This window comes from Hemitrygon akajei, chromosome 19, assembly GCF_048418815.1.
Source record: "Hemitrygon akajei chromosome 19, sHemAka1.3, whole genome shotgun sequence".
Taxonomy (NCBI): Eukaryota; Metazoa; Chordata; class Chondrichthyes; order Myliobatiformes; family Dasyatidae; genus Hemitrygon; species Hemitrygon akajei.
Window position 1 is genome coordinate 68026442 of NC_133142.1, and position 14745 is coordinate 68041186.

At 42.3% G+C, this 14745-nt stretch overlaps 1 protein-coding gene across 2 annotated transcripts in view; it reads left to right on the plus strand.

The window, feature by feature from the left end:
• Positions 1 to 14745, plus strand: part of stab1 (stabilin 1) — a 347363-nt gene that overhangs the window by 252004 nt on the left and 80614 nt on the right. For both annotated transcript variants that reach the window (XM_073072696.1, XM_073072697.1), the window contains 5 exons: positions 684 to 879; positions 2644 to 2739; positions 10438 to 10483; positions 10856 to 10935; positions 14319 to 14444. In XM_073072696.1, the coding sequence (XP_072928797.1) occupies positions 684 to 879; positions 2644 to 2739; positions 10438 to 10483; positions 10856 to 10935; positions 14319 to 14444 (544 nt within the window). The remainder of the gene's footprint in view (positions 1 to 683; positions 880 to 2643; positions 2740 to 10437; positions 10484 to 10855; positions 10936 to 14318; positions 14445 to 14745) is intronic.

The following is a 14745-nucleotide window of genomic DNA, read 5'->3' on the forward strand; positions in this document are numbered from 1 at the left end:
CTAAGATAGCTTGTCCCCAAGTAGGCGTGAACATAAGCTGCCCTAAAACGGCATCTCCTAGGCATTTAACAAATTCCTTTTCTTGTGATCTGACACCAACCTGATTTTTCAAATCCCCTTGCATATTGAAGTCCCCCATTACAATTGTAATTCCCTTATTACGTGCCCTTTCCAGCTCTCTTTGCAATCTCAACCCCGCATCTTAGCTACTATTTGGAGGCCTATATATGATTCTCATAATAGTTCCTTTTAACCCTTGCAGTTTCTTAACTCCACCCACAAAGATTCAACATTCTCTGACCCTTTATCACCTCTTTCTAACGATGTAATTCCATCTCTTACCAGCAGGGCCACACTACTGCCTATGACGTCCTGCCTGCCCTCTCAATACAAAGTATATCTTTTGATGTTAAAATCCCAGCTATGACCTTCTTTCAGCCATGACTCAGTGACGCCCACAATGTCATACGGACCAATCTCTAATTACACCAAGAGTTTGTCCACCTCAGTCCTGCATTCTTTACCCTTATGAATTTTGCCTCAGTGGTACAATTTAGCTCTGCTTTGTCTGAAGTTGTGATAAGTCTGTGGTTTAAACGCAGTCTAATTAAGGTCTTTCTTAAAAGCAGTTCTTGTACCTGTTTCCTTATTCACACTTCATTGCTATCTTTGCTTTGCTTTAGACTTTAGATTGCTGTTTCGGATATTTTGGACCAAGATGCCAGATGTGCCCTGGCAAGCCAAATGCCTGGTGCTCCAATTATGGCATCTGTCAGGATGGTATTAATGGAACTGGACAGTGTCTGTGTCGTGAAGGATTTCAAGGCACTGCCTGTGAATCTTGTGAAGCTGGTAGATATGGACCAAATTGCACTCTTGGTATGGACTTCCATAAGTTATGAATGAATTAGAACAGAAATTAAAATTTATTAAAATTCATTTTTGATTCAAGGATTAATAAAACTATTTGTGAGCATTGTATCCATTGCTATTGCTGATGTAGGTGAGCTTAAATTACTCAGCAATAGACAATGGAGACTATGTTCATGTATTACTGATTTTTGTTGTACTTCTATAACTGACGGCTATGAATTTGAGTATTATTCACAGATGCCCCATAATTTTATCAAATTGTTTCCTTTCAATTTTCTCCCTCTCACCTTCTGGTATTTTACATTTCTAACCTATGATAAAGGTTTTGACTGTCTATACCTCTGTGAATTATACATTCACAGACATATTTGCATAATTTTGTTAATCCCTTCACCTCCACTTGGTTCTGATGCTAAATTGTTTGAATTCCAGGAGCAGCAGTTGAGTTAGAAGTGCTGGTTTATTAATACCACTCTGTAAATGGTTGCTTGGAAACAGTTGCCTGATGGCTTAATCTGATTCATTTTTCAGCTCTTACCACTGTATAACTAAAATTCTCAAGATTCATCATCTTTAACACCCCCTCCCCTTTCTCGATCTCTCTATCTCCATCTCTAGAAACAAACTGTTGACCAACATCTTTTTATAAACCTACTGATTCTCACAAACATCTGGACTGTGCCTTTTCCCTCCGTCTCCTATAAAAATGATACTCCCTTTTCTCAGTTCCTTTGTCATTGCCACATGGATATGCCTTTCCTTTCCAGGTAATTCTCCTTCTTTAAAGAATGGGGTTTCCCTTCCTCCACCATTGATATTGCCCTCACCCACATCTCCTGCATTTCATGAACATCCACGCTCACCCATCTTCCTGCCACCTTAACAGTGACAGAGTTCCTCTTGTCCTTACCTACCACGTCATGAGCCTTTGCATCCTCCACAACTTCCACCATCTCCAAAGGGAAACTACCACCAAAAATATCTTTACTTCCATGTTTCCACAGAGGTTGCTCTCTTTCTGATTCCCTTGTCCATTTGTCTCTCCCCACTGGTCTCCCTCCCGGCACTAATCCCTGCCAGTGGCCAAGGTGCTACACCTGCCCATTCACCTCCCCCCTCACCTCCATTCAGGACCCCAACTAGTCCTTCCAGGTAACACTTTACCTGAAAATCTATTGTGTCCAGTGCTCTTGATGCAGCCTCATCTGCATTGGTGAGACCCGTTGTGATTGGTTCGTCCACTCCATCCACCAAAGGCAGAACTTCCCCATCGGCTGAGCATTTTGATTCCAATTCCTGTTCCAACATGTTGGTCCATGGCCTCCTCTTGTGCCACAATGAGGCCTCCCTCAGGGCAGAGCAACATCTTGTATTATCTGGGTAGCCTCTAAACTGATGGCATGAATATCAATTCCCCCACTTCTATTCCCCACTCTGGCCTCTCACCTCTTCTTCCCTCCCCCTGGCTCCCCTCCTCCTATGGTTCACTTTCCTCTCCTTCCAGATTCCTTTGTCTTCCCCACTCATTTCCAGTCCTGATGAAGTGAGTCAGCCCAAAATGTTGACTACTTATTCCTGTCCATAGATGCTGCCTGACCCCTGCTGAGTTCCTGCAGCATTTTATGTGTTGCTTTGGATTTCCAGCATCTGCAGAATTTATCGTGTTTATAATTAAAACCATTTGTCTTACCATATCAGTTTACACCTAAATGTTTTTCCCAATTACTGCTTTGCACTCAATTAACCAGGTACTTATTTACGTGTGTTTAGAATGTTTGTGTGTAAATGGAAACTGCAATGATGGACTGGATGGTGATGGAAGCTGCAGCTGTTTCAAAGGCTGGGAAAGTGCAAATTGCGATAAAGGTAAGTGGAATGTTGTATTAAACCCAAAAAAGCAGAAAGCAAATACAGTGCCTATAAAAAGTGTTCACCCTCCTTGGAAGTTTTCATTTTTTATTGTTTTACAACATTGAATCAGTGGACTTCTCTTGGCTTTTTTGACACTGATCAACAGAAAAGACTCTTTCGTGTCAAAGTGAAAACAAATTTCTATAAGTTGGTCTAAATTTATTATGATTATCAAACATAAAATGATTGATTGCGTAATTACTCACCCCCTTCAAGTCAGTATTTAGTCGATGTACCTTCGGCATTTACAGCTTTGAGTCAGTGTGGATCGGTCTCTATCAGCTTTGAGTCTGGGTGGATCGGTCTCTATCAGCTTTGAGTCAGTGTGGATCGGTCTCTATCAGCTTTGAGTCTGAGTGGATCGGTCTCTATCAGCTTTGAGTCTGAGTGGATCGGTCTCTATCAGCTTTGAGTCTGTGTGGATCGGTCTCTATCAGCTTTGAGTCTGGGTGGATCAGTCTCTATCAGCTTTGAGTCTGTGTGGATCGGTCTCTATCAGCTTTGAGTCTGTGTGGATCGGTCTCTATCAGCTTTGAGTCTGTGTGGATCGGTCCCTATCAGCTTTGAGTCTGTGTGGATCGGTCTCTATCAGCTTTGAGTCTGGGTGGATCGGTCTCTTATCAGCTTTGAGTCTGTGTGGATCGGTCTCTATCAGCTTTGAGTCTGTGTGGATCGGTCTCTATCAGCTTTGAGTCTGTGTGGATCGGTCTCTATCAGCTTTGTGTCTGTGTGGATCGGTCTCTATCAGCTTTGTGTCTGTGTGGATCGGTCTCTATCAGCTTTGAGTCTGTGTGGATCGGTCTCTATCAGCTTTGAGTCAGTGTGGATCGGTCTCTATCAGCTTTGAGTCTGTGTGGATCGGTCTCTATCAGCTTTGAGTCTGGGTGGATCGGTCTGTATCAGCTTTGAGTCAGTGTGGATCGGTCTCTATCAGCTTTGAGTCTGTGTGGATCGGTCTCTATCAGCTTTGAGTCTGTGTGGATCGGTCTCTATCAGCTTTGAGTCTGTGTGGATCGGTCTCCATCAGCTTTGAGTCTGTGTGGATCGGTCTCTATCAGCTTTGAGTCTGTGTGGATCGGTCTCTGTCAGCTTTGAGTCTGTGTGGATAGGAGTGAGTCTATCAGTTTTGCACACTACAATTTTTCCCCGTTCTTCTTTACAAAACGGCTCAAGTTCTGTCAGATTGCATGGGGATCGTGTGTGAACAGCCCTTTTCAAGTCCAGCCACAAATTCTCAATTGGATTGAGGTCTGGACTCTGACTTGGCCACTCCAGGACATTCACTTTGTTGTTTTTAAGCCATTCCTGTGTAGCTTTGGCTTTATGATTTGGTCATTGTCTTTCTGGAAGACAGATCTTCTCCCAAGTCACAGTCCTCTTGCAGACTGCATCAGGTTTTCCTCCAGGATTTCCCTGTATTTTGCTGCATTCATTTTATTCTCTACCTTCACAAGCCTTCCAGGGCCTGCTGCAGTGAAACATCCCCACAGCATGATGCAGCCACCACCATGTTTCATGGTAGGGATGGTGTGTTTTTGATGATGTGCCCTGTTTGGCTTATGGCAAACATAGGATTTAGTTTGATTTAATTGAGTCAAAATGCTCAGTTTTGGTTTCATCAGACCATAGAACCTTCTTCCAGCTGACTTTAGAGTCTCCCTTCTGGCAAACAGTAGCCAAAGTTTCATGTGAGTGTTCTTTCCAACAGTGGCTTTCCCTTTGCCACTCTCCCATAAAGCTGCGACTGGTGAAGCACCCGGCAACAGTTGTATGCTCAGTCTCTCCCCCCTCAGCAACTGAAGTTTGAAACTCCTCCAGAGTTGTCATAGGTCTCTCGGTATCCCCCCTCACTAGTCCCCTTCTTGCATGGTCTCTCACTTTTGAGGACGGCCCGCTCTGGGCAGATTTAGGAGTGAAAGGGTTACCGTATGAGGAATGTTTAGCAGCTCCAGGGCTGTATTCCCTGGAGTTCAGGAGAATGAGGGGGGATCTCATGGAAACATTCTGAGTGTTAAAATGCCTGAACAGATTAGATATGGCAAAGTTATTTCCCATGGTAGGGGATTCTAGGACAAGAGGGCATTGCTTCAGGGTTGAAGGACATCCATTTAGAACTGAGATGTGGAGAAATTAGCGAGAGGGTGGTAAATCTGTGGAATTTGTTGCCACGAGCAGCTGTGGAGGCCAAGTCATTGGGTGAATTTAAGGCAGAGATAGATAGGTTCTTGATTAGCCAGGGCATCAAAGGGTATGGGGAGAAGGCAGGGGAGTGTGGATGACTGGAAGAATTGGATCAGCCCCTGATTGAATGACGAGCAGACTCGATGGGCCGAATGGCCTACCTCTGCTCCTATATCTTATGGTCTATGGTCTTATTTATAGCTATGCCATATTCTTTCCATTTCTTGATTGACTTAACTGTACTCCAAGGGTTATTCAGTGACTTGGAAATTTTCTTTTGCCCCTCTTCTGACTTGTGTTTTTCATAACCTTTTCACGGAGTTGCTTGGAGTGTTCTTTTGTCTTCATGCTGTTGTTTTATTCCAGGATACTGACTCACCAGCAGCTGGTTCTTCTTCTTCTTCTGACTTGTATTGGCGGTTGACACTCCAACTTAAAGGTACATTACTGCCCCTAACTGGACTGGAATGTGCTGTAGAGTAGTGGTCGCCAACCAGTTGATCACAATCGACCGGTTGATCTTTGAGACTTTCCCAGTAGATCCTGGGAAAAAAATGCAAAATAAATACACAAATACATTATGCCTGATAAACCTTTTGATGCAAATATGGAGTAACCTCTACTTTGAAAAAGGACCACTCGACAACTTCATGCCCAAAAGGAACAACTTTATCTAGGACGGTAAAATGATATTCGCACGCAGAAGTTTTCACTAATGCACACCGGACAGAAAAGACCGGAAGGAAAACCCCGCAACCCCGGAAACAATTTCTCTTTACCAACGGTTTCCATAGTGGGAGTATTGCTATATTACCATGATCCTAACTGGTATTAACTTATCTTTATAATGCTCACATTACAACCCTTCTCTCCCTTTAAATTCCAACATTCCCCAAATGTACAAGAAATGGGAAACAAAAACTGTGGTGTCATTAGCTTGCATACCCCTGAAACTTATACTAGTGTCTCAGTAAGTTTACCAATACCGGGAAAGTTGAGGAGCTGAAATTGGGGTTGAAGGCCAAGCAAACATGCTGTTCAGAGGACGTGGATCAACAAGTGTTAAAGGACTTGTCACTCTGTGAATATTGTTCACGGCAGTTTGGTGAATCCCTGGATGTAATGCAAACAGCTCAGCTTGTTGTATTTGTCAGAATGGCTTTCCAGGACTTTACAACAAAGGAGGACTTCCTCACTCTTTTGCACTTAGAGAGAATGAGAGGTGAGGATATTTACAATGAGTAAAAAAAAATGTCCATGAAAATGACATCCCCATTCATAAACTGGTGGCAATTACTACTGATGGGGCCCCAGCAATGCGTGGTGTGCACGTTGGCTTTTATAGCACTGTGCCATAATGACCCTGATTTTCCCAGCTTCCTGGGTTATCACTGTGAGATTCATCAGCAGCCCTTGACTGGGAAGTTTGTGGACTTTTCTCATGTAATGACACTGGTGGTCAAACTGATAAATTTGATTCGAGCAAAAGCGCTTCAGCACGGCTTATTCAAGGCGTTATTGGATGAGCTCGATGCCGCTATGACTTATTTGATATGCTAGTTACAGTGTTTTCTTGGTTGAATTAATTTGAAAGTTTGACAAAAGCATTTTATATAATTAAAATACAGTTAGCCCAAATAAAGGGCCTCAAGTTGTAAGTACAATCTGAGCTGTCTTTTCTGTAAATGATTTAGTACTGTGGTCCCCAACCACCGGGCCGCAAAGCATGTGCTACTGGGCCGCGAGGAAATGATGTGATTTGGTGATTTGAAACGATATGAGTCAGCTGCACCTTTCCTCGTTCCCTGTCATGCCCACTGTTGAACTTGAACGCACACGAGGTCATCAGTCACCAGTGATACCCTAGTGCCAGGGATCACTGGTTGCCTCGCGCGGCTGGCAGGAAGTGCCAATGCTGCTGGCCTGGATCGCGGACAGATGGGCGCCACGTCTAAACCTGTTTAGCAAACTGAATGTTCGTGGGGAACCCGGTGCTAAAATATTCGCAGATGACCTAATTCGGGCTCAGGGTTTCGTAAGTAGCAGAGCAGCTACCTCGCTGCGATCTACTGAAAGTCATCCCTTGAGACAAACTTTTGTTGGCCGATAGATCCTACTGACCTACAAGGGGGGCGGGCGCATGCCCTGTCGCACTCCTGCTCGCTCGGTCGCTCTCTCCAGACGGCAACTGCCATGGCCCCAGCACAGGGACCTCCAGCCCTTGTCCTCTCACCCCACCCACAACCAGCTGCACCTGGCCAGAGCGTCTGGCGGCGGGTGGGCGGGAGGCTGGAGTTCGGGCCTGGAGGCTGTCTAATGAGGCAATGAAGCCCTCAAAAATGCTTCGGGACCTTGCATCCAAGCAGCCTGCACTTAAAGACAAACCCGTTGAGTTTTTTGAGTGGAAAAAACGTGAGCAAGCGGGACAGATGCAAGTGTTCATAGCCACAAAAGCTAAATTGTGGAATAGACTGGACATAAAGAACCCCCTTCAAATATCGCTGTATTCCGGACTCCCCGCTGCCCCCCACCCCCCGTCGGTCGGTCAGCAAGAATATTGGCAATATTAAACCGGTCCGCAGTGCAAAATAGGTTGGTGACCCCTGATTTAGTAGGTCGATCTTGCCTTTCACTAAGGCTGAGGTAGGGGATCTTGGGCTTAAAAAGGTTGGTGACCACTAGTGTAGTGAGTAGAGAATTAAAACCCCTACTAGTTCTTTATCAACTGAAGACTAAATTACTCCAAAAAACCCTATAGATTTTAATTAACGAAAGACAATATTGTGAATTAAATTAAAGTCATTTCCATTACTTAGTAATGTTTTTAAATGAAAACTGTCATGCCCCAAGCTAGTAATGAAGCCTGCATTTGCTTTCTTTCAACCTTGTATGCTTCACATTGTAAAAGAATGTGTCCAACTGTTTCATAATGATGACAACACCTATGCACCCCAGAGTGATGTTTTCCAAAAAGATACAAGGAATAATTCAGCATAGGATGCCCAATTCTAAGTCGAGTCAATATAATTCCTTCCCTTCTTGTCTTACCCCCTTCTCCCATCAATCCAACAGTTTTATGTATTCTGTAATAGTCTCCCCTTATGCCATTATCCCACAGGCCTTGCCATAATCCCTTAATTCTTAGCCCCACCAACCCCTTAGCTTCTGATTTGCTAAGTGGAAGGTCTATATCTACAGATAAAATTTTAACAGCTTTTTTGGCCAAACAATCAACCTGCTCGTTCCCCTCAATGCCTCTATGTGCAGTAATTCATATTAAGAGGACATGTAGACCAATATTTTGAATATGAAATGAAGTTTGAAGAGCTTCCAGCAGTAAATCAAACCAGATTGACCTGTTTTAAGGCTAGTCAAAACCGAAAAATAATCTGAACAAATTATAAATTTGCAAGGACAGATTTCCTCCACCCATTGTAAGCCCAAAGTGATGGCAGCCAGTTCTGCAGTATACCCTGATACATAGTTAGTAAGACATTTCTTTACTGTTACCTGTAATTCAGGCACAAAATCAGCATATCGACATTTCCCGTTAAATTATCTTTTGATCCATTAGTAAAAATGGTTAACATATCAGAATAATTCTCCTTAACATACTGATAAACCAACGTAATCTTGGGTATATCAGGATCCTTTGATTTCATTAAATCATGCAACTTAAAATCACCTAAAGCCACTGGAAAATACCATGATGGGGTTACTGAAAAAGCTACAGTGGGACAAATTACATAATCCAACAAACCCATATTTCTAGCGTGATGAGAACCCAACCACCCAAAAGTAAAAGCTCTTCTTTTGATGTTCCCAACAGTCTTCCAACATACTTTTAACAATGTGTCTGCCCCCTCAAGTTAAACCAGCATGTTAATAATCAGTAAAGCTGAAACAGGAGATGACCTTACAGGAGCTGAACCATTTCAATTGGTAAAGCTGAAACAGGCAATGACCACAGCACAATCTTAAAGCCTGATCTTTTTTCACATCCAAACATTTTAAATTTGAAGATGAAGCTGATCCATAACCCATGCAGCTATAATCAAGTACTTATCTAATTAAATATATAAAGTCAATAGAGATTTTTGTGTAGCAAGCTAAGAAAGCATTTGGATCTTCCAGATACAGGTGTGTTTTTACTACAGTCAATTGAAACACCTTGACTGCACACAGGTGATCTCCATTGAAGTAAATATGTGACTTCTAAAATTGGTTGGCTACATCAGTGACGTTTTAGAGTGTCATATTGGGTGAATACCAATCAATTATTTTGTGTTTTATATTTGTAATTAATTTAGATCACTTTGTAGAGATCTGTTTTCACTTTGACACGAAAGAGTCTTTTTCTGTTGATCGGTGTCAAAAAAGCCAAATTAAATCCACCGTGATTCAATCTTGTAAAACAATAAAACATGAAAACTTCCAAGTGGAGGGGTGAATACATTTTATAGATATTGTATATTTAAACAGAATGTAATTTTAAAATATGTTTTCAAAACAATTATATTTTCTCAAAGTACTAATCTTAAGTTTTTTGAGATGGATAGGAAAGTCCCCTTGCTGTGTTTATATGTTGTTAACACATCCTTCTGATGGCTGACAATAGGGAGTTAACATTGTAATGTTTCATCACTGCCAGACAGAGATTTTATCTGCAGTCCCTCTGGTTCTGGATGCATTCTTCGTACACATTGACTTCTTGTTTAACTCAGCTGAGAAACTTAGAGCTTTTTTTTGAAATGTATTTCTTTCATATACTTGGCATCTTGCCTATATGAAAACTTGCCTATATGTGTTGTGTTATAGTAGACGTTAACTTGTTGCAGTATTTGTTGGCAATAGTTCATTATCATCATATGTTTCTCTGTTATTTTTATTGTAATTTTACTGCTATTCCCATCATGATTATGAAACTGCTGGATGGCTTTCATTTTTTAAAAAAAACCTCTTATTCTAGATGAATGTAAGAAATAAAGTCAGGAGGAGGTTTATAACCTCTTGTTTCTGTTCTACCTAACAAATGATACCCAATCTGATGTCTCACTTCTCACTTATCCTCTAATTAACTGTGTTTCCTTGATCTTGAACAATCCGGTGATTGGGCATGCACAACTGTCTGAGTTGCAGAACTCCAAAAATTTACAACATAATTTAGTTTTAATCCTAAATAGCCCAGCACCAGTTCTTGCCTCCATGACTGTAAGAAATTTTATTATAAATTATAAAGAGAAGCAGTGTTACATTTTTCAATCAGTTAATTTTTTTCCCACCATTTGGATTTGTATGCATTATCTGCACTGCCAGTTTTTATACTCATTATAAACTGAGCCAAGTTATAAATCTATTGGTAAGCACATGGGATAGATGTAAGCAAGCATTGGGATAATGTGCAGCTTTCTACATTTCCCATTTTTCATGAACATAGTGAATAATCATAATTATGCTCTTTTTCTCTGTCAGAAATTGTAACTGATCACTGCAATGGAACATGCCATCCCAATGCTAAGTGAGTGAAGCAAACTTATTTTCATCTTATCTTGTAATTCATATTTTAATGATAAATTCAAATATCAGCCATTAGAATGCTACTCTCTATTTATAAAGTTAAAATTAATTGCAGATGTTAATTGATTGCAGAGTAACAATGATGTGCATTCTTAAATGCTTGTATCATGTTGATGAAAGAAACAGCTGGGCATATTATGGATTACATCCACTAAGTATCTACAATGCACTCTGTGTCCTGATGCAGATCCACAGAAGCATCACACTATAATACACCTGCAATCACTGTTGTCCAGTGGTGAAATGCAATATAAAGTCGTATGTGAATGTTGTTGATCTTTTGTTTTAAAGACTGAGTGCTTGCATGTTTTAGTTGTATTCTAGGATCATCTGGCTCTCTGCCTTCTTGCTTGTGCACTGCTGGTTACACTGGGAATGGAACTTACTGCTCAGGTATGACTGATCAATGTGTCCCCTCTCATATGTTGGAAGTAAAGATGAAGGAATAGAGATCATTTGTGTATAGATCCAATGTTAAAATGCCACAGTGTGAGGTTATATAGGGCTTCAAGGTAGCACTAGTCTATCATACATAATACGCAATACATTAATGCCAAGAAGTGGGCTGAACAAACTTTGGTGCCTGATGTCTATCTATCTATCTCTCTATCTCTACAACTTCAAATAATTGTGCCACCTTATGGCAGATCTTCAGTGGCAGACTTACCAGCATTCATTCCTGGAGATATCCAGATGTCAGAGGTGTATTCAACACCACTCTCTCTAATGGACTTGCCTACAAGATGCGTGATCTCAGGAGTATCAGGCACAAGTGAAGCTGACTCAAATATACCTTAGTGAAGGAACTCGGAATGGGGAAGGATACAATCTGCGAACACTGCCTGTTCTGCGCATCCAACTCAAGGAATTTGCTCCTCCTTCACCATTCTCCATTTTCACCAAAGCTGTGACTTCCCAACATCTGCATAGTCATCTCCCACATTCGCATCATGATCGACTCAACTATGTCAACTCAGGCCTAGGGGGCTGGTGTCAGGCATAATGACGGACTCTCTACTCCTCCCTCTCCCTCATCTGTGTGTTCAGTTCATCTACATTAGCCACACTGCTAACTTCTAGGAGCGTGTTGACCATAGTCTTGGGAGGGCGCCCAGGGTTCATCCTCCCATGTGATGACTGGGCTGGCAGGTAGCTCAGGGTGGCGTAGACAGTGCCCCGCTAGTTGCAGTCTTCTCACCTCGATTTTAGTAGTGAGCATCGGTAGGTCGTCATAGAGCTCGACGTTCGTCATGTGCTGTTGCCAACTTACGTCAAGAGCCATCCGGAATATTCGTGTACAGCAACCATCTAGTGACTTTCGTGTGGTCTTGGTGACTGTCCACATCTCGCATCCGTACGTGAGAACGGACTCTGTGACTGCTATGAAGATCCTCTTTTTGAGCCCTCTGGGCAGGTTGGATCTCCAGATTTCCTTCATGTTATTCATAGCCCTCCACGCCAGCGCCTTCCGTACCTTTATGTCCTTCTCCGAACTCATCATTCTTGACCCGAGGTGCTTGAAGTCTAAGACTTTCTTAATGGTATCATTCTTTACGGTCTTGAGAGTACCTTTGTCGCAGTTGAACGCCATGTACTCTGTCTTTTTAGCGTTTAGGTGAAGTCCAACTTTATTGCACTCAATTTCCACTTTTGTCAGTAGCTGCTCTGCTTCCTCCATCTGGTCAGAGAGCAGGACTATGTCATCTGAAAATCGCGATCTGTGAGCGTAACTGGTCTGACCCTTTTGGTTCGTCCTGGTTTTATGGTAAAACCAAGCTTGTCATGATCTTTGGTAGCTTGACGTAGAGCGTAATGGAGGACGATTATGAAGATGTAGGGTGCCAGAGTGTCTCCTTGCAGCACACCAGACAGGAGCTCGAACACTGCTGTTTCTCCGTCTGGTGATACAACTTTCGCCATGGTCTTGGTATAGCTGGACTCTGTTGCTCTCAGTAGATGGTCTGGCACTCCATAAGCTTTCAGGATCTTCAGCATTTTACCTCGGTGAATGGAGTCAAAAGCTTTGTGAAAATCGATGAAAGTAAGCACGACTGGTAGGTTGCTCTTCTTGACTTCCTCGATGATTCTACGAAGAGCAAGTATTTGCATTAATGTTGTGCGCTTCTGCTGAACACCATTCAGATTGAATCTTAGCTCAGGGTCAATGGCAGTGTGAATCCTGTTCAGAATCATCCGATTGTATAGCTTTGCTAAGATGCAGGTCAAGCTGATACACGGTAGTTATCGTCTTCGTGAGGGATCCAGACTTGGGGACAGGGATAATGTTTGAGAGTGACCACTGTTCTGGTTTCACACACAAAATGCTGGTGGAATGCAGCAGGCCAGGCAGCATCTATAGGAAGAAGTACAGTTGACATTTCGGGCCGAGACCAGCACAAGGTGGAGTAGGGCTGGTGTTGAACTGCAAAGCGAAGAAGGCACTAAGGAGCATAGTCTCAGTCAGTGACGGAATCCTTACTGCAGAATTCGATGGAAACCCAGCAACCTCTGTCATCATCTGTTACTCCCCGCACAACTGCAGCGAGGAGGAGGAGGTGGAGACCTTCTACAGTAAACTTCACAAAGCTGTCACTTCAATACCCTATCATGATAATGGCCAGATATCTACCTCTTAAATGTGGTTGGTTGGAGTGATAAGTCACCTTTGAGGGAATATCACTAACTCTTCATCAACATAGTGCCAGGGAACTACTATTAACCCACCTGAGAGGGCAACCAGGCCTGTTCTGAATTTCTACTCTCAATGGACACTTTTTCAGATGCCTCCTGTACCTAATGAAGTGGTTACTGAGTGTATGTTTATGGTCTTCTGCTACCGTAGCCCATCCATTCCAAGGTCTGACATGTTGTGCATTCAGAGATGCTCATCAGCACACTACTGTTGCAATGCGTGGTTGAGTTACTGTCGCCTTCCTGTCAGTTTGAACCAGCCTGGCCATTCTCCTCTGTCCTCTCTCATTAACAAGGAGATTTTGCTCTCAGAACTGCTGCTTAGTAGATTTTTTTTATTTTTGCACCATTCTTTGAATAGCTCTGGAGGCTGTTGTGCATGAAAATCCCAAGAGATCAGCAATTCCTGAGAATCTCAAACCACCCAGTCTGACACCAGCCATGATTCTGAGAAAGTCGCAGATTACATTTCTACCCCATTCTGACGTTTGGTCTGAACAACAAGTGAACTTCTTGACCACGTCTGCATGCTCTTTTGCATTTGAGTTGCCACCATATGATTAGTTGATTAGATATTAGCATTAATGAGCAGGTGTACAGGTGTACCTAATGAAGTGGCCACAGAGTGTATGCTTGCCTTCTTCTCTCGATCTCCCTCATTGTTTCTTCAGACTTCACTGGACAAGCTGCCTTCCTAGCAGGTGCAGTCAGTAAAACACAGAAAATGTCAATACTGAATTTAGATCATGGAAGCTAGTCTTGTAGCCAGCCATTAAGTTAGGAAAGCTTAAGCAGTTTCGACATGCACTTTGTCTACCATTGCTTTCCCTGACCAAATAAAAGAAAATGATGTAATAAAGAAAATGGCAATTTCCTACGTTCTCTTAAGTTAAAAGCAGCAGACAAGTGGCATGTTACTAAGTGGAACATAACCTTTTAGGTAAAGCTAAATTAGTCTGGTGCTCTCCACTAGAATCCTACTTTAAAATGAAAGCTGTTCAAATTAACTTCCAATATTTGAACATCAGATGGTTTAGAGGAAGGAATTGTAACACAAAGTTGAAACACCATTTTTCTATTTACAGAAATTAACCGCTGTGAGATTAATAATGGTGGTTGTTCAGAATATGCCAACTGCACCAAGGTTTCTGCAGGAGAGAGGACGTGTACCTGTTGGGATGGTTATGCTGGGGATGGACTCATCTGTTTAGGTGAGGACCGAAATAAAGGACCATACCAAGCCATCTGTTGTGTTTGCCCATTACTTAAAGTGCTCCATGGTATTTACTAGCATGCATGTCTGATGGAAGGGTGGAAGAGTTGGCATAGTATGTATATTCAGGGATTAAAAGCTGCTGGCTGCCTGTATGGTAAGTAGTCCAAACTTGTATTTGAGCACTTACTGAGTATGATGTTATATTACCAGCTTGGTGAGAGGCTCTGAATGCTAAGCACTGTCTCAAAGTACAGTTTTATAAATCTGATCTCTGATCTGAGCTATGCACGTGTCCA